The following is a 22738-nucleotide window of genomic DNA, read 5'->3' as shown; positions in this document are numbered from 1 at the left end:
GTCGGCGTTCTCATTTTCTTTTTCTCTTTTTTTTTTTTTTACAGTGCAAAGCTTAAGCCTGTGTTTTGCGTTTGTGCTGTGATTAATGCGAGCTTGTGTGACTTGCGACAGGCTGGTATCCCCCGAGGCGCCGCCGAAGAAGTTCCTGAGCCTCGGCTCCAAGTTTCGCTACAGCGGCAGAACGCAGGCTCAGACCCGCAGGGCCAGCTCCCAGATCATCAGACCCGCTCCCTTGTTTGAGCGCTCCGCCAGCAAACGCTACAACATGTCCCGCAGCTTAGACGGAGGTGAGAGAGCAGCGTTGGGGTTGTGACAAATGGCCGCCACCGAGTCGAAGTGCTGTTTACCCCTGTTTCTCTTGTGTTTATTAACCAGTTTACATCATGCACTATTTTCTCCTTTTATACATGCCTCATTTTAAATATGCCATAATTATGGACTCATAAGTTATACACTGCTCACAAAAAGTTAGGGATATCCCTATAACAAGTTCATGCTACAGTGATATTCTATCATGAAAGCAGACCTTTTAAGTAGAAGGATACAATGGTAATTTATTTATCTCAAACAATGTGTCCATTATAAATAAAAGAAGACAACACAAAGACACATACAATAAAAGATTTTAAAAAAACGCCATCTTAGTTTTAAAACAGTTACAGGCACTTATTCCAGTGTCTTCCAAAGACCTGACAAGTATTTCTTATCACTGTGTGTAGCTAGTGCCGCTATGATGCTATTACTTGCCTGGTTAAGTCGACACATGAATCTATACATGTAGTTTCTTAAAAGAGCATGAGGAGTGGACACATTACAAGATACAAACAGCATGTAATTCAATAAGGACTGAAACATTGATCAATTGGACATGTGCATTCAAAAGTTTAGAGAAGATAAAGTTCACCTGTAAAGGTTATAGTGCATTTTAGATGCATTCTGAAATTTAATCCAAAAGCCAAACATCCCTAACTTTTTGTGAGTAGTGTATATACATATAGGCTGAAGGAAGATTGATGATGATTGTTTGACTGATTGTTGATTTTTACTATACTGTATGAAAGTGCATATGACTGAAATAAACCACTATTACTAAATAAGACAAAAAAAAAAAGAAAAAGCTGACCAGTGCTACTGCTGCTTTTAACGACAGGAAATGTCTTTTGTTAGAAGTGTAAATCGAACTTTTGTCCCTGTTTCTTTCAAAAGAAAAAAAAAATGCATTTGCTGCAGTATGTGAAAGCTGGCAAAGCTAAAGTGTCTGGCACATAACGCCAGTGCAGTGACAAAGCCACAGTGGATACAAAAATGTGCAGGAGCAAGACAAACCTTTAATTTTAGTTGTTCACAGTGTAAAAAGAAAAAAAACAACCCAGACTCCCGTCACCTCACGTCTGTCTTTGTCCTCCTCCTCCTCCTCAGCTCCCATCATGGAGAACCACGAGACTCTGATGAAGGACAGCTCAGCGGACGGCGCGGCCAAAGTCATCGCCAAGGGAGACATCATCCCCACGGTGACGACGGAGAAGAAAGCGGAGGAAGAGAAGGCGGAGCGGGACGCCGCTCAGACGAACGCCGCGGCGGAGACGCCGGAGCCCACCGACGCCACGACGCCGCTCAGACAAGACACAAAGGTAAAGAAAGCCCGACTGTAGACGAGTCGCACCTGCGTTTTTAATTTGGATAAAAAAAGAAGCTTTGATGTTTGTTTGTTTTTTATGTTTGGTTCAAAGAGAGGTCGTACGTTTAAACACGCCACTGGGTTTTCAAAGAAATGGATGTTTTCTGCTCCGTCGTTGTCTTTTTAGTCCTTTTTTTTTTTTAGATTTGAGTTTGTTTTCTTTCCTGATGAAGTTTCTTTCTCAATAACTTCTTAATGGCTGATGAGAATTTCCCAGTTGCTTTCAGCTTAACCCTCTGCATTAGACTAGGCCTGAGTGCTTTCATCTTGTGTGCGCTTTACTAATTAGCGTTTCTTTTCTTGTCCTTCCTTTGACCCCACACTATACTCGTGTGTGTGTGTGTGTTCATGCGTATTTGCCTCCTCCCCTTCCTCCTCCTCCCTCCTCCTCCTCCTCCTCCCCCTTCGCCTCCTCTCCATTCACACACACACACCTCTCATCCCCTTTTCGTTTGACACGCCTCCTCCATCAGAACTCCCCTCTTGTATACACGACCGACCCCCTCCGCTCCGAGCTCTCACTCCCCTCATCTCCCGTCTCATCCACCAAAGTGCGGCGGCGGCGCAGGGAGAACGCGCGCAAACGGGCCTCGTCCGTCAGCCCGGCCAAGAGCAGCGCCGGGTGCCGCCGCCGCCAGGCCCACGCCGACCGCAAAGCCGCGCTGCTGGAGGAGCAGGCGCTGCTGCTCTCGGCCCGCAAGCAGCGGCTGGAGCAAGGGGGCAAGGGCCGCGGCGGCACGCTCTTCTCCTTCTCCCTGCACCTGCCCGACCTGTCCTCCTTCCTGGACGACGACGGCTACATCACGTTCCCCGACCTGTCCGAGATGCGCTTCCTCCCCGAGTGCGCGCACAACTTTCTCCCCATTAAGTCGCCCTCGCTCATCCCCTGCTTCCTCTTCATCTTCTTCTTCCTGCTCACCACCTCCTTCTCCGTCCCGTACGCCCTCACCCTCTCCTTCCCCCTGGCGCTGTGCCTCTGCTACCTGGAGCCCAAGGCAGCCTCGCTGACCGCCTCCATAGCCCAGGGCTACCATGACCATGACAGTTCAGAGGAAGAGGAGGTGTGTGTGCCTTTATGTTCCAGTCCCCCCGGCCTCTGGCTTTAGAAACGACAGTTCAGTATGACGGTTAACCCCTCTTATCCTGTCCTGTATCTCGCTCTGCTGTTCCACCAGTCCAGAGCCGACCTGGAGACTGTGTCTTGTCCCAGTGTCTGTCAGTTCTCCTACTTTCAGAGCCTCATCTCTGCCCAGTCTCACTCTCATCCTGTAGACCACATCTCCATCTACATCAACAGTGCACAGAGATGAACCTGCAAGTTTCAACCATTTCATATTTGATTGGCTCGTATGTACTTCACCTTTTTAACGAGAGGGTTAGACACAAACACTGAGCTCCACTGGAGATGTTTTACCACATCTGTGTGTCACTAACAAATTATCACAATATTTCACAAAAGTTTCATCTTGCAAATATTCAAATATTTGACTAAACGTGTTCATGAGAGATAATGAGGACCTGTCTTCATTTAGCCACTAATCCCTTCATTTTTGAAAACACAGCTTTGTGCCTAACCCATCTCAGTGATATCATCCATCCACATTCATGTCTCCGTAGTGTAGAAAAGTGAGTGTTACAAGATCAACACCAGCTGCATGGAAACACTTCCATAACTCATCTTAAGCTCTCATAGTCTCTCTGCGGCGCCGCGTGACTCAAGCAAAGCAGCAGAGGTTTTAAATGAATCATTTAAACAGATCCTCTGCTGAGAAAAGCTTTCTAGAGTGTGATCTTTTTCCCCTCCAGAACATAAATCCATAACACGTTGTACGCCGTGACGCAGAGAGACTGTGACACTTAAAACGCATCCAGTGTCGACATGCATGGAGAGGAGGGGGAGGTGCCTGAAAGTCAGGTTACTGTTCGGAAACAAACTCGTCAAAACCAAATTATTACATGTGTTTTTTGGGTTTTTTTGCACAGTGAAACATTTATCTACCTGGACTGAGTTTTCAGTGTCATTAGATCAAGCAATTCAAAGCAGAAGGCAAATTTGAATGATAATTTTCCTCAAACGTCAAAGTGACTGACCGAAGGTTTCAACTTCCTCTGAGTCTGTTTTGCTTGCTTACTTTTGCATTTGCTTTTTATTGATTTAATTTTTCTTTTTTGTTCTCCTTCTGCTAACCTTCTCCGTAGCGTTGTCTGATACTGTCAAACGTGAAGCCCACAGAAACAAAAAACCAGTGCATTTTCCATTCGTTCCATTTGTGGTGATGAAGAATTTCTCTGTCAATGTTGTTGTTGCTGTTGTTGTTGTTGTTGAGTGATGCTTTGTTTCACGGGGTTTGTTTTTTTTTACAAGTTGGGTTCTTTGTTTCACTTTCTTTGCTCGCCTCTCGGAACGGTTTCGGTCTGTGTGCGAAAAAAACAGACCGACAGCGAACAAACTGACTTTGCCTTTGACGGAGAGATGACGGCCACAGAGGTTTGTACATCAGGGAGCGGTGTCACGTTTAAGGCATGAATGAAAAGACGTGTAGTAGTGTTTGTGAGGAGGAAGACGATGATGAAGGATCAGAGGTGGAATGAAAAGCATTCAGAGGATTTTGTGCACTTGAAGATCTGCATGTTGTGTCTGTGCTGCATCCTGTCAGTTCTTATCGTGTCTCTGTTTTTTGTTTTTTTCCTAATATATTGTTAACGCACTTTAAATGATCACAATCTGCCTTTTCCTCCATAACGGTATCTCCTCCACTGGAAACATTTCTGACTGTTTGCTAAGCCCCGCCCCCCTGTCAAGGTTCTCATACTTGCATGACTCATAATACAAATTAAAAATAGTTGCATTGGCATATTTATGTCTCAAAATAGGTAGATGAAAGAAAGATAGATTACTTTATTAATCCCCGAGGGGAAATTTAAAATGTTAGCGGATGAATGAAATACAGTACATGGCACAAAGACATAAAACATAACAACAATAAATCACAAAAATACATAAAATATACAGTACATGAAACACAAAGACACCCCGCCCCACCCACCGCCTACAGCATTGCTAGTAATAGAATATGAAACAGCAGGTTTTGGATGTCAAACATCCATCCATCTATCGGCTATTTTATCTATTCAGGGTTGTGAGGAAATTTGGACATAGGGCGAGGGTGGGCTACACCTGGACAGGTCACCAGTCCGTCACACAGCTGACATACACTGCAGAAACTCAAAATCTTACCAAGAATATTTGTCTTATTTCTAGCACACTTGCAAACTGGTCACCTTTTGGCTACAGTCACCTTATTTATGTCAACCAGGGTAGTGGAAGTGAATGAAGAGGGTTTTAGTTTTGTATGTCGTCATCTTTTTCACTACTCCAGAGTTTGTAGGTCTGTCTATTTAAAAGAAATCTCATAATACCCAAAATAAGACTCATCACATAAAAAAGTATCTTGTTTTTAGTAAAAAAAAATTTTTTACTTAAAGTATATTTTCACTTGAAATAAGTAGAAAAATCTGATAGTAAGTATCAGATATAAGCAAGTTTTTCTTTCTTATTACAAGCACAGAAAACGGCTTTCACTGGCAGATGTTTCAAACAAATCTAAAAACAAGTACATTTTTAGGTGATGAGTCTTATTTTAAGTGGAAAGAGATTAGTTTTGACTAGAAATGAGACATTTTGCCAAGAAATAAGACAAATATTCTTGGAAAGATTTTGAGTTTTTGCATATAGAGACGAACAACCTCACACCCTCACAGGCACCGTAAATTTAGAGATTGTGTCCAGGCAGAGAAAACATGCCAAGTCCAAACAGAAAGGCAGAGAGAGCCTTCTTGCTATGTGACCACTGCAACACCGTGCTGCTCCTGATTTCAAACACTGGCAGAAATATTCAGGTTTCTCCTCTCTAGGGACAGAACTGAATGTGTTAAGTTGCAGAGTTATCATCTGTAGCTAACGGTGCTAATAGAGCAGCTAATTAAGCTAATTCGCTAGCTAAATGTTTCTCCATAAGGTGTTAGAACATGAGCACTGATGCCTGAGTCGACTTTAGCACAAGAATTGAAAAATGCATCTATGTAGTGAAAGGAAAAACACAATGTAAAGTGTTTTCAGGATGAGGGCTAACCTAACCAGTGTCTGTGGCCAATGGATTAGCGTTATCCTAAAAAGCAGGACAGAGCCGATAACAGTCGGCTAAACCCTGACAGCGTCCAGGAGCAGCTTTGACACAGTCACAGTGGACGTGCTGGCTGTGAAAATAGCTGCTTTTTTTCTTCTTTTTTTTACTCCCAAACAAAACCAGTGACCCCTGAACGCAGCACAGGAGCATAGTGGACTCAAAAGGAGGCAGCTGTTCGCTCCAATGAAAATTGTTTGCCCGAGTAAAAACGTTTGGTGTTTCCCCGCTGACCTCAGGGGCGTTACACAAATAAATAAAAAAGCTGTTTAGCTGGACGTGTTACTGTCTGCAGCTCATGTCTCACACAGCGTTTACATCTGCACAATGTCAACATAATGTGGAGAGGGACACACATCCACATCCTGTCACGGCCCTGCTGCTGCTGCTGTGTCCAGTTTATGGTTGCTAAGCTACAGTGCGACTGGACAAAGAGGGTTTAGCAAACAGTCGGTTTCGCTCTCTCTCTCTCTATCTGTCGTCCATCTGTCTGTCTGCTTGCCGTTTGTCACTCCATTTTCTTCCCCCTTGGCTTGACTTGTCCCCCCCCCCCCCCTCTCCCTGCGCCTCGTCTCGTCTCTTTAACGGCTCCTCTCCTCCTTCCTTGTCTCACCTGCTCTCTGTCTGTCCTCTTCCCTCTTTACTTGCCGTCAGTCGGAAGCAGATGAGGACTCTGAGATGCGGACTCAGGTACACTGGGCTCGCTTCATGGCCCCGCTCAGTGCATCACACCATCATCACCGCCACCACCAGATGCACTGAGCCTCAAACCATCATTCACTTTGTGTCCTTCGCCCTCCGTCTCGGCTTTGCCTGCTGCTGCTGCTGCTGCTGCTGCTGCTGTTGACACACTCACTATCACACACCACACAGCAGACTGACCATTCAGTCTCGCCTGAACACACAGACCCACAGACTGTTGCTGCCTCCAAACACACCACCACAGCTCATCTCTCAAGTGCTTTTGTTTGTAAACGGTGGCATCATGTTCACATATTTCTGTTCCTGCTGCTGCTGCTGCTGCATCCTCAGATTTCACCGTTTTTTCTATTCCTGTGACTTTTGCCATCTTCATGTCATCCACAGCTGTGTCTTAAGAAGCCAAAGCTCCCAGCTCTCTCCATCTCTTTCTCTTCTAACAAGAGTCTAAATTTAACATTACGCCAATAGCAACCTTAACTCCAGCTCCTCTTCCCTCTGTTTTTTTTTTTCTTTACAGTATAGTTTCATAAGACGAGCAAAAGGGGAAAACGTTTTTATCAGGCATAGTAATCTGATGCTAGAGGTTGGTAAGATAAAAAAGAAAATGCATGACTGAAATGTGCATGCAGGTGCTTTTATATCGTGAGGGAGTGACAGGATTTATAACAATAATCTCTAACCTGCCAGTGTTTTCTGGAGTTCCTGTGTGAATGGGAATTATTATGACACTTTAGTCTAACAAAGTTTTTTGCAGTGAGCATCAATTGTTTTATTTTGTGAGAATTAAAGCAACAGAAATTAAACTGAATGAAGAGATCTTCTTAACTTAACTTCTAATGAGATTTGGGAGTGTTGTTCTTAATTAAACCTGCAGAACTAAATCTGTGAAAATAAATGCATGACGCCATGTTTTTTGTTTTGTTTAATTTTCCATTGAATTAAAGCTGGTCCTAAATGCTCCCGTAGCATTTAAGTGCAAGCTGCTCCTCTCTTGGTTGCAGCTGCCATGTTGGTTTGCTGTTATTTTTGGACGGGAAATCATGTGCATAAATGCAACTGATTTTGGTCTGTAGCTTTTTGCATTTTCCGGCAGACCTTTTTCAGAGCTGCATTTTTATGCCACTTTATTTTGGGTTTGGGTGGCAATTCGCTGGATATGCAAGCTACCGTTGCCGTTTTCCATAAAGCATGGCCTTCGTCCCCTCCCTCCCGAGTTGCACCCGGCCCCTCATCATCTCTCTGTGTCATGGTTGACCGGCTCTACTGCAGGACACCGAGACTCCGGCGGAGATGGTCAAGCATCAAACGAACATCAGCGAACTGAAGCGCTCCTTCCTCGAGACCGGCGGCGGCGGCAGCACGCCGGGCCTGACAGAGTGGGAGAAGAGGCTGTCCTCGTCCCCCGCGCGCTCGCCCAGAGCCGACGAAGCGCCAATGATAGTGCCTCTGGAGCTGGAGGATGTAAGCTGCAGCTCACGGCTGACTGAGTGACGGCGTGTGCATGTGTGAGGGCATGATGACATCACCCAGGAGGTTGTTTTTATATAAACAGAGACATCAATCTTGAGGAGTTATTGGCTAACGAGTCACAGTGCAGTAAATTCAATATTCATAATGGGGCAAGAGTCAAGTCTTTTAACATGAGGATGAGTCCGGTGCTGTATATTTATTACAGGATAATGTGGGGAAAAGGGAATTAGTTCATAAAGTCATTCAAAGTTAGTGCGTCAATAAAGTGTCACATTTAATCCAGTGTGTGTGTGTTTCTCATCAGCAGCTCATTAACATATTAATCTGTCTCTGTAATGGATGAAGTCATTAATCAATAATGTGGTTACTGCGCTCGGTTGACATCACTGTTGTTCACCGTGAGGTTTCTTTCTCTCCATCCCACCTCTGTGGTTGTGGTTGTAACACGATGTGGTGAACTCAGGCAGGACCGAGCGGCGCTAAGCGAAGTCCCTGAAGACTAATCACTGACATCAAACGCGTCTGACTGAGTGAAAATGAAAGGAGGCTGTTGTTTCTGCGGAGCGAGCGGCGGCGGCTGCGGGACCCTGATCTCGTCGCCTTGTTTTTTTTGAATGTGCAGTGAAGTCGCGCCCGTCATGTCGCCTCTCTTGTGTCTGTCTCTCTCTGTTGGTGACATTTCAATTCTTGTTTCTCTTGCAGACTACAGATGAGCAGCCTGCAGGAGGTGAGACAAAGGACGAAGGGGAACCAAAAGCCACTGAGGTAAATGTTACTTCCAGTTAATTTGTCACATTTGTAGAAAAGGTGTGTGTGTGTGTGTGTTTGTTGCTGTTTGTGTTGAATTGGCTCCAGACGCAAGAACAGTGTGTGATATTTTTGCTCTTCTTACTGCACATACAGACACAGTGGGGAAAATAAGTATTTGATCCCCTGCTGGTTTTTGCCCTCATTTCTCTTGATCAAATTCAAATTCAAATTCATTTATAACCTTTGTATGATGATATTATTTCTGGATATTTTTGTTGATATTCTGTCTCTCTCTGTTAAAATAGATTCACCATAAAAACAATAGACCGTCCATTTCTTTGTGGGGGGGCAAACGTACAAAATCAGCAGGGGGTCAAATACTTTTTTTCCCCACTATATGCAGTAATCTACCATTTTCATCATAGCACTGATATTAAAGGGATAGTTCAATATTTTGGCAAATTGGCCCATTGCCGTAATCCCTATAGTCTTAGCAGTAGGTTCGTTACCTTTAATTGTCGGTGCAAGCTATTTCTAGGTTTCCCTCATCAAACTCATCAAATACACAAGCCAACAACTCCAAAACGTCAAGTTGTGAGCTGCACATTCACCACGCTATGAGATAATAACAGAACGTTAAGAGACGGAGTTGTTTTCGAGGAAAATTCACCCAAAACCGCTAATTCCTGTCGAAGGCAGTTTTTCGGGCAAAGAAGTCTCTGCATTAGCCTCCGTAGCGTAGCTCTGAGCAGTTTGCGGCTCTGCTCCGCCGTTCTAAAAATAGCTTGCACCGACATCTAAAGGTAACGAACCTACTGCTAAAACTATAGGGATTATGGCAATGGGCCAATTTGCCAAAATGTTGAACTATCCCTTTAACATTAAAGCAACTTCAGACAAATATCTGGCATAAATTCAACATCAGTCTTCACTTAAACAGTTATGTAAATGATGATGCTGCCATGTCTGTGCTTGTGGTTTAAAACCGAACGATTTCCCAACGGTGCTCCTGTGTGATTCCCTGTATTTATTTATTAACTTGAACGATCCATTTCCAATAAGCCAAGTGTCTCCCCAGGCCAAAGGATATCTGGTGAAATACGTGATGGATAGTATGGTAACCGATGCGGCCTCCTCCTCGGGGCCTCACGGCATTAGTCTGTCGACCACTATGGACGACGACGTCTTCATGGACGGGACCCTCAGAGAGGTGGCGGAGGAGGAGGAGGAGGAGGAGGAGGTGGAGAAGACGCCCGAATCCCACGACGAGGTGTCGGAGAGGTCGATGCAGAAGGTCAGCCCCGGAACCGTCAGAGAGGAAGTGTCCCAGGCCATCATTGACAAGAAGGGGACACTCATTATCCTGAAGGATTCAGAGGATAAAGTGGACAGTGAGGGCAAAGAGACGAGCGTCGAGGGTGAACAAGAGGAGCCGATGGAGGCTGACGCTGAGGAGGATGAATTGCTGTCTGCTCCCAGAGAGAAAGAAACTCTCAAAGACGGCGACGCCGCTGTTGGTATAGAAGTAGCCAAGACTCTGAGTCCGAAGATCGGGATAAAAACCGACGACGGGCCTCAGATCAAAGGCATCGGCTCGCCTAAAAAGGCCATGGCATCGTGGATCTCCGAGGAGGCGAAGCCCGAGGCGTCGGAGGTCGTCGGCGTGTCCGTGAAGGAGGTCCGAGAGATGAAGACGGACGGCGGTCTCTTCACCTTTGAAGAAGACCAGAGCAAACGGTCCAAGTCCAGCCTGACTCAGATCACGCTCTCTGAATCTTCAACCTCGACCTTAGCAGTGGTACTGTATGAAAACTAAAAAAAAAAAAAAGCAACAACTTGGTGTTGGCCGCCTCCCTCCATATCTCCACCACCACCACTACCACCACCGCCGCCGCCGCCACCCGCAGCCTACTCCCATCGCCCCCTCCCCCCCCTGAGCAGCGGCCAAACCGGTCTAACCAGTGTAACGGAGCGCTGTGCATGGCTAACGGCCCCTTAACACCCAGCGTTTACTCTCACACTCGCCAAACCACTGATTTTGTGTTGCAATCAAACCCGCAGCTTCTTTTTCTTTTTCTTTTCTTTTTTTTAATTCAACTACTGTATCCGATTTGTTTTTCAGTTTGTTGTTAACACGACTTAACACCGACCTTAACGGCTGCCTCGCTCAGCTGATAAGGAGGAAATGTTTGTTTTTTGTTTTGCTCAGCTGCACCATTATTTCTTTCAGCTCTGGTATCAGTTTTCTGAACGTCATAGCGACTTCATAGGCTCCGTGCCATCGCTGCAGCTTCCCTCCCCCCCACCACCCCTCATCCCTCCCCACCCGAAAAAAAAAAAAAAAACCTGCTTCAAGTAATGAGTCAAGAGGAAAAACAAATGTATGGGTCTACCTGGAAAAGAGATTTCACTGCTCTGAGGGAAAAGTTTCCACAAGCAGACAAAAACAAACCGATTTTTTCACTTTTGAGGTTTTTAGGATGAGATTCGTCCGATTTAATGAGATTTCTAACGGTATTCCATACATTCAATATAATATTTCTTCTTCAGACCTTTTCATTTTCCCTCCCTCTCTCCCTTCGCTCTGTGTCTTCTTGTGTTCACTGTGACTTTTGACTTTCCTCTCTTGTCCTTTCTCCTTCTGTTCTCGTGTCCGTCCATCCTTCTGTCCCATCAAGTCTACGCTGGGATGGGTTTCCTCCTCTCACAAGGTGACCGCTCCTCTCTGGTCCTCATGAATTCGCTTGTAGTGTTTTACCCTGTTGATGTTTTAGTCAGGAAACGCTAACCAATGTATTTTTTTTCTCTTATCAGGTTTGATGTGAAACTTCCCTGTTGTTATGTGATCATAATAATACAAAAAAAATCCAATTTTAATGGTACAATTATCATTCACAGACACCGGCTGAGCCAGAGGAGAAAGCGGTGGTTGCCACGGAGACGGAGGCAGAGCCAGAGCCCGAGCCAGAGCCAGAGCCAGAGCCGGCGCCGGCCGAGTCCACAGGGCCAACGGTGAATATCCAGACGGCAGAGGCTGCAAAGGCCGAGCCAGTGCACGCTACAGCGGAGCTCGCAGTCAAAACGATGTCAGCAGAGCCGGCGGAGGGGAGGCCAGACCGCGTAGTAGTGTTACACGGGGATATCGGTGACAATAGCGCAGGAGATCCACCAGCTGACTCTGTTAATCGTGAAAACTCTGTCAGCCCTGGCTCGACACCATCTTTAGCTTTAGAGCAAGTTCAGCAGCAGCAGCAGCGTGCGTCCGTGAAAGCAGAAGTGCAGCCGGCAGCAGAAACGACTCTGGGGTTTAATGAGAGTCTGTCTGACGGCGGCAGCAGCAGCTCTTCGCCACCAGAGTCTGCAGGGTTGAACTCAAAGGGAAGTGGGGAAGAAATAGACGAGGAGGGAGACGATGCAGGTGTCGGGGGGGAGGCGGCGCCGGTGTCGAGAAACGAAAGCGGTGTTTTCAGTTTCACTGTAAATCCTGCGTTCGTCGGGGGCAGTGACAGGGAAGAGGAGCAGTCGGCAGCACAGGAAGCAGAAGTAGAGAGATGTTTGGAGGCTCTGGAGGATGAACTGACAGGGTTAAAACCTGCAAGGGAGGGAAAGCGGAAAGAAACGGACGGCAAGAGAGTCCAGTTCTCCGATCAGGTGGAGTTCTTCCAGGAAGAAGAGATTCCCAGAGAGTTAGAAGGTGGCATCATCGAGGAGGTGGATGAAGAGATGGACGAAGAGGAAGACGACGGACAGAACGCCAGGAAACCTTTGCCCTTTGAAAAAGAGAAGTACCACCATGAACAGATGGAGAGCTCCGAGGAGACGGAGAAGAAGAAGAAGAAGAAAAAGAAGAAGAAGAAGAAGAAGAAGAGAGAGAATAATTGTTGTGATGTCGTTGCATCAGAAGATTTGAAGTGCAGCCCATGTGACGACGTGACTCAATCTCCCTCGGCCAGCTCCCTCTCCCAGTCGGAGGTAACCCCGCGGAGGCCCGACACCACCACCACCCTCCTCCTCCTCCTCACTCCTGCTGACACAATCTGCTGCTAATAATCAAGGGGGCAAAAAAACCTCCGCCCAAAAGCATGGGCGTGCATCTCCCGAGTGCTAACTAAACAGTTTGTCACGGAGCAGATCAGGGGACCTGTAATAATATGATGTGGTGCTGCACACACTTGATCCAAACCTTGTGATTTGCATTCTCCGGTATCTTCTCCCTCTCACTGGATTAGGGACTCTTAATGCATGACTGCATGCTCGTTGATACATTTAAGCCCCTTCAATGAGTGTCTTTTTTTTTGGTTTAGTCTATTAGCAAAATTGTGTTAATTCAATTCCGTGTACGACGTTGCGGTGCCGTTTTAAGAACAAAGACGCACAGTTAACGGTGAACACCTACAGCAGCTTGTTTCTGTCATGACATCTAATTAACTTAAGAGCAGCCCCCACCCACCTACATATATTTATTATCTGTTGTTGCCTGTTTCTTGTTTTGCCCTCCAGACCCTCGAGGTCAGTGAAGTGGGAACCAAAGAGATGCCCGTGGTCCACACAGAGACAAAAACCATCACCTACGAGGCTGCAGAGGTAAAAGTGAATACAGTTTAATACTAGTATATGACCAAACAACAGCAGTGTCTTTTTAGACCAGCAGGGGGCAGCAGAAATAAACACAGGTTGTAATGTCAAAACATTTATTTCCATCCATAGTTGCATTGATTTTTCAAAGATTCTCATTGGGGTTCAGGTCTGGACTCACATTGGACCACGTTTCTTTCTTGAAGATGATGGTTCCTCACTATCTTTCCAGTTTTTAATAATGTGCTGGACAGTTCTTAATCCAGTTTTAGCAATCTCCTTAGATGTTTTATTTGCTTGATGCCAATAATTTGACCCTTCTGAAACAGATTAACATCTCCATGACCACAGTATGTGGTGGGGGGCAGTGTACATAACAGCAGTCTGATGTTCACTCTCCTTTTAGCTCTGTTTTTAGGTCGCCGCCAACTTCTGCTGTGGAAATGCGGTGGTCTTTACATGCTAGTTTCTGGTTTCTGAGATTATTTGCTGATTGTTTTTTGGAAATAAAGTTGGTGAAAACAATGATGGTCCAGGTGCAAGTAATAAAACCTAAACAGAGCAGAAATACACTGTAATTTTTTTTTTTTTTTTTTTTCAGTGCCTTTTTGTAGCTTGTTTTGGGGAATTTGAAAGCTGCAAGTTAGCCACTAGCCCACAACAGTCAGGTATAACCAGTGGAAAAAAGCTCTTCACAATATCTTCAGTAGCTGGTGCAGAAAGTGTTGCAGTTAAAGAGACAGATATTTCCCCTCAGGAGAGATAAAGGAGTTGAATTTAGCAGGTGGACACAAACACATCTTTAAATCAATGCTAATGCTGTTACCTAATACTTAAGCTGCAACAGCAATACAGCATCCATATGTCAGATGTTGAGCTCGTCTGCCCCCCGGTGGTCGATAAGATCTATTCCTGCATCTGTAATGTTTGATAAAGATTTGTTTAATCGACTGTAGCGATCACTTTTTATTATTTAAACAGCGCAAAACATTAAACGTCATCCCATAAATGTGCCTTTTTCTTATCAGCAGGTCGACACTAATGGTGACGCAGACCCCGGGGTGTTGCTGAGTGCCCAGACCATCACCTCGGAAACCACCAGCACCATGACAACAACACACATCACAAAGGTCAGCGTCCATCTATTTTCCCGTTGGCCTCTTCACACTTCAAGTGTTAGACGTCCATCTTTCTCTTTCTCTCGCTCTTTCTTTCTCCCTTCTCACATTTAAAGGTTTTTATTGTGTAGTCTAACCAGTCAACGTGAAATGATGTTATTGAATTATGTGTATATTTATATATTCTTATCACACTCTGATTAGTTAAATGAAAAATGATTTTAAAAAAATAGTTTTCACTGATACAGCATGTTATCTTGAAAATTATTTTAATTCTCAATTAATCTCCTGAAAAACACAAGTGATTAATCCATTATAAGAATACTTGACTAATGTTCTGTCAATCATCCCATTGATTAATCTCCTCAGGACTTTAGATAAAGATTAATTACACAAGATATTTAAGATACAGTATTTAATCAGCTCTGTATTTCAATTTAAGTTCACTAAATGTGAGGATTTAGGCTGATCTTTAACTGGTTCCTACATGTTTTATAATAAACATCAATAATATGTTGAATTAAACTTAATTAACTAGTTTGTTGCTGCATGTTTTCATATGAACTCAGACCGTGAAAGGAGGAATATCAGAGACAAGAATCGAGAAGAGGATCGTCATCACAGGAGACGCAGACATCGACCACGATCAGGTCTCTTAAAGTTTTTTATCTTTTCATTCTGTTGTTCAGTTTTGTTGTTGTTTGGTTGGTTGGTTTTTTCTTTGGCTTTAAAGTCACTGATTGAATTGGACCACAGATAAGTAAAGCTGTGACCTTAGCGATCCCCCCGGCGGGACCTTTGTTCAGACAGATGACACACCGTGGTCTAAAGCATGTGACATTTTAAACAGCATTAACTCGTGATGTGACCTTTAACAAATACTGAAAAATATGACAAAAGTGTAACTGAAAGTGACTTCCCTGTTGGCAACACTGACTGACACTGCAACATCCCCGCTCCCCTCCCCGCCCTTCCCCGTTCTCTGTCTCCCCCTGGTGATCCCTCCCGGCACTGCACTCCCGTACATAGGCTCTGGCTCAGGCCATAAAGGAGGCAAAAGAACAGCACCCTGACATGTCAGTGACCAAAGTAGTGGTACATAAAGAGACAGAGATCACGCCAGAGGAGGGGGAGGACTGACCCAGGTAAGACAACGAGGGCCCAGTCCTGGTTTCCAACCGGTACTGTCCGGTTTAGTCTGGTCTGGTTTTTTGTAAATTTAGTTTGGAACTGGTCTCCATATACTCGGGCATGCTGCTTTCCCATCAGCACTTCTTCTCACTGCCACAGACAGCACCCTGCTTCTGTAGCACTTACAGCTAATGCATCATGCTGTTGTCATCCCAGCTCCACTAGCCCACCACCACCACCACCCCCCGCCCCCCCCACCACCACCACCAGGGAAAAGGTCGGCTGGTGCGTGTGTGCACCCAGAACGGATATTATGGTCTCAGCTCGTAATGACAAGGCTTAAAACCCTCTGCAGTAGCTCTGCTGGCCGTCTCATGCAATCTCGTGTAATTTGGCTGCTGCACCACCCCCCCCTGCTGGAGAGAGGCACACAAACCCCCTTTTTCATTAGAGATAGCTGCTATTTGCACCCTAAGTAACACGGATACAAAAACAAATCCTTGCAGCTATGCTCTTGGAAAGTTTCCAACATGTTAAAACTTTCCTGTTCATAAAATTCAAAGTAGAAACGAGATGTTTTTCTCTTCTACTAAAGCACAGAACCAACACAAGCTGCTGAAACAGCTCAGCCTTTCATGCCATGCGATGTTCTGTAAAAGCATTTCCATGCATTGTTGTGTCTACATTATGAAATCTCACAAAGGACACTGGCAGTGATGAGCGATTAAATACCGGCTCGACCGGCTTCTGCTCCTCAAGAGTGCTCAGTCTGTGCTCCGAGCGTTACCCGTACAGACTGAAATCTGATCTCCAGCATACACAGATGTGCTCCACTCCATTTTCTACTCTGTTCACACGCGAACAATGATGTAGTTTAACTTTATGGCTCATTTTATGCAAGTATAGTGTGTTAAAAAAAATGAATTATTTGTGCAGAAAATGGTTTTGTTGGTGTGAAAAACAAACGTAGCATCAGATTTATACAATAAAAAATGAATGTGAATAGTAAAAAAAAGAAAAGGAAACCTTCAAAAGCATTTTTTTCTTCTATAAGTTGAAGATTTTTGCATCAGTGAAATGTTAAATCTGTGTTTCTGGGACGCTTATGTTTGCTCCTTCTCAGTTGCACTCTTCCTGTCAGTGTATGTGTGTTTGTATGAGGTGGGGGTGGAGGTGGACGGGGGGGTAAATAGGTCAGCGGTCCTCGGGGCAGCTTCTCGAACGAACTTCACAAATGCAGCCATTTGTGTTGAAACTTGTCGGGCGTCAGTAATGTCGGGGCTGCGTGCGTCAGGTGTGGAGCCTCCTCTTCATCTCATCGTACCACAGCATGTACCACTTTAACTCAACACCTCTCACTTAAAAAAAAAAAAAAAAAAAAAAAAAAAGAAGCAGCGTCTTCTTTTTTATTTGTCTCTGGAAACGATGCTTTGTCTAATTCACCTCTCGGCTCTGAAGTTCCTCGTTTCATTGAGCGATCCCAGGGCGCAGGGCGTGGGGATGAGCGAGCGTAGCGTGCATGTGTGTACTTGTGGGACTCACCAGATGGGAATGCTTGGCTTTTGTTTCTGCAGCCTTGCCCTCAGTCAGTACTATGTGTGTATGTATGTACGTGTGTGTACGTGCGTGTGCGAATGCCGTCTTAATACCTGTCTAAGAATGTCTCTTGCTTCTGAGTAGCACTGTTAACACGATACTAAATGTTTTTCTCTGTGGGTCTTTTGGATGCTCGTCTCTCGCCACCGTAGATACACACACACACAGTTGTTGATCAAAATCTGGGGAAATCAAGTTGCTTTGTCCACATTTAAAACTCTTCTCCAGTGCACCATGCTTTATTCTCCACCATGTCTTCTGTATGAGCTCTCTTCAGCTTTTATCTATTACAAGTCTCTGATTACAGGGCAACATCCCTGTCTTAAGCGTATTACCTTTACATCTACTGTCTTTTATCGCTGAGTAATAAAAGGTTTGATATCCGCTCTTCAGTCGAAGGCACCAAACGGATCCTTTCAACCTTATTATTCAGATTTTAATATTTCATAACACAGTCTAATAATCTAATTCCTTCCATCACTTAACATTTATGAATAAGCCAAACTCATTTCACAGCCCATCTGTGTTTGACCTCAACACATTCATCCGTGGACTAAATTTCCAATTGTTCCTGTTATTTGAGCTTGGCTATAATTCAGGAGACTCTGCAAAAAAAAATGGCTTCAAGTCTTAATTCCTCATTGAACCCTTGGGGGAGCTTAAAGTGCCCAATTTAGAAACTGAGAGTGGCTCCGTCTTAAAGGAGCAGGTTCTCCAGATCTTCCCCCTCTCTCTCTCTCTCTGTGTGTGTGTGTGATGAAGGCATAGTGTGTAAACTGTGGTGTACTGGAGGGGAGTTTTTTATTTAAAACCACATGGATGCAGATTGGATGATGTGTTAAAGTTAAAGCCAAGTGCTCACAAAGCCTGTGTGTATCTATGTTGTGTATTTTGCATCAGCAAAGTCCTTCAGTGCATCTTTTTATGGAGATAAAAAGCTGCCATAACTGTTACATCAGGCTCATTTTCAGTCTTTTTATTATTATTATTTTACCACTCACAGGTCCAGTATGTGACAGGATGCTCTAACTGCTCTTCCCTCCCTCTGCTCTTGCAGGAGTAACACTGAGGGGCTGTTTGTGTTCAACCTCCCACAAATCCAACATCCAGAACTCCTCCTCCTCCTCCTCTTCCTCCTCCTCATGTTAACGCCGGGGACTCTCAGAAGACTAGAAAGGCTCCTTACTCTCCAAATGCTGCAGCTCGCCGCTAGTCGCAAAAAACCATCACCTGCAAAATAAATAAAAGCATTTTGCATGAGAAAGGACGCAAATGTTGCATTATCAAACAAATGGCAAAGATTATACTGAAAAACCGTACGATTTTAAAAAATGGTTCTCGATCCCATCTGCACGCCGAATCCCTGTGTGCAGCAAGCAAAACCGTTTTTTGCTTTCACTGCCTTATGACTTTGATGCATTTTTATGATTATTGAGAATAATTATTGTAGCAAAACGTTTTATTTATGAAATAAAGCCATCACTCCAGAAACTTTAAATCGCCCGGCCTAGGCTGTATATGTTAGAGAGCATTACACTATTTAACCTTGCTGTAGAAGTGCCAACCTCATTTTTGCCAGCAAGCATCACCTCACTCACTCATTCATTCATTCACTCGTCACTCACTCACTCACTCACTCACTCACTCAAACAGAGCCCATGATTTTCCGTGAGGTGAAGAAATCACTACAGCCCAGAAACTGTACATATCAAAGCTTCCTTAGGAAAATAGCAAATTATCTTTCACAGTTGATTTATCGTCATGTCTACTTGAATTGTTTTTTTGTTTTTTGTTTTTTTCCTTTTTATGATCATTTCAGTATTTTATTGTTTCTCATCAACTGATTCCACCACTTGCAACATCGTTTTTTTGTTTTTCTGGAGGAGGTTTATTAAAAAGAAAATTTTAAAAAAGAAAAAAAAAGAAAACAAAAACGCCAAGGAATCCTGATTTCTGTGCAAGAAATAGATTTTAATGTGCCTGTGCAGGCTTTGAATGTTTCCCAGGGTAAGATGATCGGCTGCAGCACAAGTCCCAGGTCGCTGTGACTGTGAGGCCGAAAGGGCTCCGACTGATGCAAAGCCAAAAGAGATCTGTTGACCCCCCCTCACCACCACCACCACCACCACCACCTCACTCACACGCCTGCCCCACCCCACCCCACCCCTCACCCCTCCCCCTCCTCCTGATCATGTCAGCTGTTTGCCTCCCTCATCTGTTTTAACTGTATCTGAATAACTAACTATTGTTCATGTACAGCCATGTTTTCCCTAAAATGAAAAATGGTGGAATAAAAATGGCAAATGCATTTGTTTTTAATTTGCTGTTTTCTTCTCTAATAATAAAATGTCGACCACAGTAATGAAACTTGATTGAGTGTTGTTGAACTGGGTTTGGGAAAAAATAACTGAGTTTACAATTACTTCCTATGAATAATAATTATATAACATTAATTATCCTGAGGTTTGAATCATAAAAATCTGGTGTGTGACAATCTGAACTTCTCATTCATAGATAAGGATGTCATGTTCAATTTTAATTTGCTGAATTCAGTTTAATTTGTTCAGTCTTAATTGAAAGATTAATTAAGATTTATAATCAGCCATTATGTAAAACTCGATGCACCTGAGCTGTGAGAGAAAACGCATCTGGTGCCCTCAGGAACAAGCAGTGATTATGAAATGCTTAATGCTCCAACACTGGTTATAAAGATAAATAGATGTATCAATGGGTGTGAATTGGATCTGTAACTGTAGCTGATCAATTATTCATTAAACCAAACGCCCTAAACTCTTAATTGATCTGTTAATAGGAGTACCCGTGGGTAATTAAGGCAGGATCTTTACTGCAGCTGGTAATTATGGGGAATACACCGAGGCCCGGGAAGCCCCGCCCCCCGCTGGAAATGTGTGCGTGCAACTCAGAGATGGGAGAGAAAAGAAGAGACGTCTCACTCTGTCCCTGTTGCTGGGCGTAGAGAAGGGAGCGGCTCAGCTTGGGATCAAACACGTTGTTGTCGTTTTTTATAGCCTTTTAAGCTTATTCTTGTATTTAACAGTAGCTAACTGTTATGATGAATATTTGTTCTGTATTTGATGTGAATGTTTTAAATACAAAATTAGAAGAAGAAAAAACAACAATGATAGAAATACATCTTTAAAAAGGACAAGGTACTGAACTATGTCCCATGGGCTGTTACATATGTTTGTTTTTACAGTGTGAACAAAAATGGGGAATAATTAGGCTCTGGCATTAGAAATAATCACATTTTACACAGGTAAATTCAAATTTGTAAAAGAAAACAATATTTTTAATATTAGGTTTTTTTTCTCACCCTGAGAAATCACTGATACTCCATGTCAAACTCTGGTTTTATTAGTTTGCTTCCCTATTTCTGTGTCAAATACATAAACTGTGGGTCTATATGAAAAGATCAACATAAAATAACTCACAGACAAAGCTCCGTCACTGCAGATCTACGGCTGCAACCATTTGTCACAATGACAATTAGACCATTGTCTCCAATAATCGGCTCATTGTTCAGAAGGTCGCCGGTCAGTGCTGAAGTTGAAGGCAACTGGACTTTGTTTGATTCTTGAAGATGTTTCCGTTTCATCCGAGAGGCTTCTTCAATTCTGAAGACCAATGTGAGAAACCCCCGGTATTTAATCGTAAGTGGTAACAACACCTTTAACAACATAATGACTACAATGACCTGGATAATTGAACCTTCACAGACATTCAGGAAGTAGTGAAAACATTTCTCCCTGAACCTTTTTTTAGTTGCTTTTGTCTGACCACCACAACATGTCATAAAACATTGGGAAACATTAATATCTGGAGAAAAAAAAACTGCTATCATTTAATATTTGGTATTTTTGCTTACGAATAAAATGGCTGGGGTTCCAATTAAAAATGAGAATAATTTACTTTCAACTGAAGTCCATCAGTGTTTCCCAAACTGGTGGTCAGCGAAGGTATGACACATTATAATTGTGGTGTAAGGATGTTTTTAAATGTTTTCAAACTGAATCGAATAATGTTTTTGAAGTCTCTCTCTTTTTTCAATGTAGGCCTAACAAAATGGAAAGCTGGTTGGCAACAGGAAGAAGTAAAAGGGAAGAAAAAGATTTTGAATCAACAAGTGATTTAGTCAACAGAGAAGAAAACTGATCTTCTGCTGCTTTCAGATCAGCCCTGAATGTTTGATATCTTTAAGGAACTTTGAGACATTATTTGGTCTCCATGCTATTATGGGGTCAGATGTGGACCTCCAGCTTTGTTTAAGTACTTTTTTGGGGGATTTGTTGCCCTTATTTGACAGTACAGGTGAGATAGGGGCAATGACATGCAGTAAAGGGTTAGGGCTGCCCAATGTGGGATTTGAACCGGGGCCGACTGCAGTGAGGACCTGACCTTTATATATATGGGTCAGGTCGCCAACTCTACCTACTGCAGCACACAACACCTCACACCTTCAGCTTTTGTTAAGAATTTACAATGGGCCTCGAGTTGGAAAAGGGGAGTGAACCAGCCAATTCACCGGAAACACAATGACAGAATATATGATGTTTTTGGCCATTTACTGCAATAAACAATTAAAGCAGATATCAGTGGAATGTTTTTGTTAATATAAGTCCTAAATAGTCCTATTTTCCGTCAGCAATCACTTACATGAAGTATTTCAGCCTAAACACGAGTCTCTCCGTCACTCTGCTCTGCTGTAACCCGAGGAGAAAATTTTCCTTGTGGGATACAAGTGTTATCCAATGAGGAGAGAGAACGGCATGAAGGGCTGTGTGTGCAGCCAAGGGATGCGCGTGAATGTGGTGACGTAGCACGAGGACCAATTGATGCCTGACAAGGGCGGGGGCTGCTAACTCATGGTGCGTTCAAAGAAACTCGTACTTTGTGTTTTTCCTTCCTGTGAAGTCATACCAGTTCGATCTGGTACGAGTTCACGGGTCGGAAGTTACGAGTGGCCGTTATAGGGAACTTTCACAGACAACAGGATGGTAAAAACACGAGCTACGGGTTACCTGGAACGCTACCAAGTCGTAGTTGTGACTTGAAGCTGTAACTTACGGTTTCAAAAGCCTGCCTTGAACGCAGCATTAGCCGAAACGGCCGTGAAGCTGATATCTGCTTTAACATCTATCTATCTATCTATCTATCTATCTATCTATCTATCTATCTATCTATCTATCTATCTATCTATCTATCTATCTATCTATCTATCTATCTATCTATCTATCTATCTATCTATCTATGTCCGTTACAGAATTCAGTTTGAAATCCTCTTAATCACTTACAAATATCTTCATGGTCTAGCTCCACTGTACATTTCAGAACTTTTAACCCCCTATTCTGCACCGAGATTCCTCAAATCAGATGCTGTTAGTTGTCCCACCATCTAAGCTCAGGACAAAGGGAAATCGTGCAGCATCAGATCAGCTGAGTCTGTGTATCATTTTATGTAAAAAGCTTTTGAAAACCCACATGTGGTGACTGGCATTTGTGCAATAATTTTAATG

General features: G+C 43.7%; 1 protein-coding gene across 2 annotated transcripts in view; it reads left to right on the top strand.

Moving 5' to 3' along the window:
* LOC311001119 (protein 4.1-like) overlaps positions 1-19550 on the top strand; it is a 46503-nt gene extending 26953 nt beyond the window's left edge. The window contains exons 11-26 of one of the 2 annotated variants that reach the window (XM_083992095.1): positions 112-287; positions 1420-1631; positions 2152-2739; positions 4113-4166; positions 6517-6552; positions 7082-7147; positions 7834-8025; positions 8737-8799; positions 9863-10582; positions 11463-11495; positions 11683-11796; positions 13285-13368; positions 14391-14489; positions 15047-15127; positions 15507-15622; positions 18262-19550. In XM_083992095.1, coding sequence (XP_083848221.1) covers positions 112-287; positions 1420-1631; positions 2152-2739; positions 4113-4166; positions 6517-6552; positions 7082-7147; positions 7834-8025; positions 8737-8799; positions 9863-10582; positions 11463-11495; positions 11683-11796; positions 13285-13368; positions 14391-14489; positions 15047-15127; positions 15507-15617 — 2629 coding nt within the window. In that variant the 3' untranslated portion in view covers positions 15618-15622; positions 18262-19550. Of the gene's footprint in view, positions 1-111; positions 288-1419; positions 1632-2151; positions 2740-4112; positions 4167-6516; positions 6553-7081; positions 7148-7833; positions 8026-8736; positions 8800-9862; positions 10583-11462; positions 11496-11682; positions 11797-13284; positions 13369-14387; positions 14490-15046; positions 15128-15506; positions 15623-18261 lie in introns of both variants that reach the window. The other variant, XM_083992094.1, reaches the window with a different exon arrangement.
* Positions 19551-22738: the final 3188 nt, after the last annotated feature.

Source organism: Trachurus trachurus (assembly GCF_905171665.1).
Source record: "Trachurus trachurus genome assembly, chromosome: 17".
Taxonomy (NCBI): Eukaryota; Metazoa; Chordata; class Actinopteri; order Carangiformes; family Carangidae; genus Trachurus; species Trachurus trachurus.
This window is presented reverse-complemented; position numbering and strand designations above follow the sequence as displayed.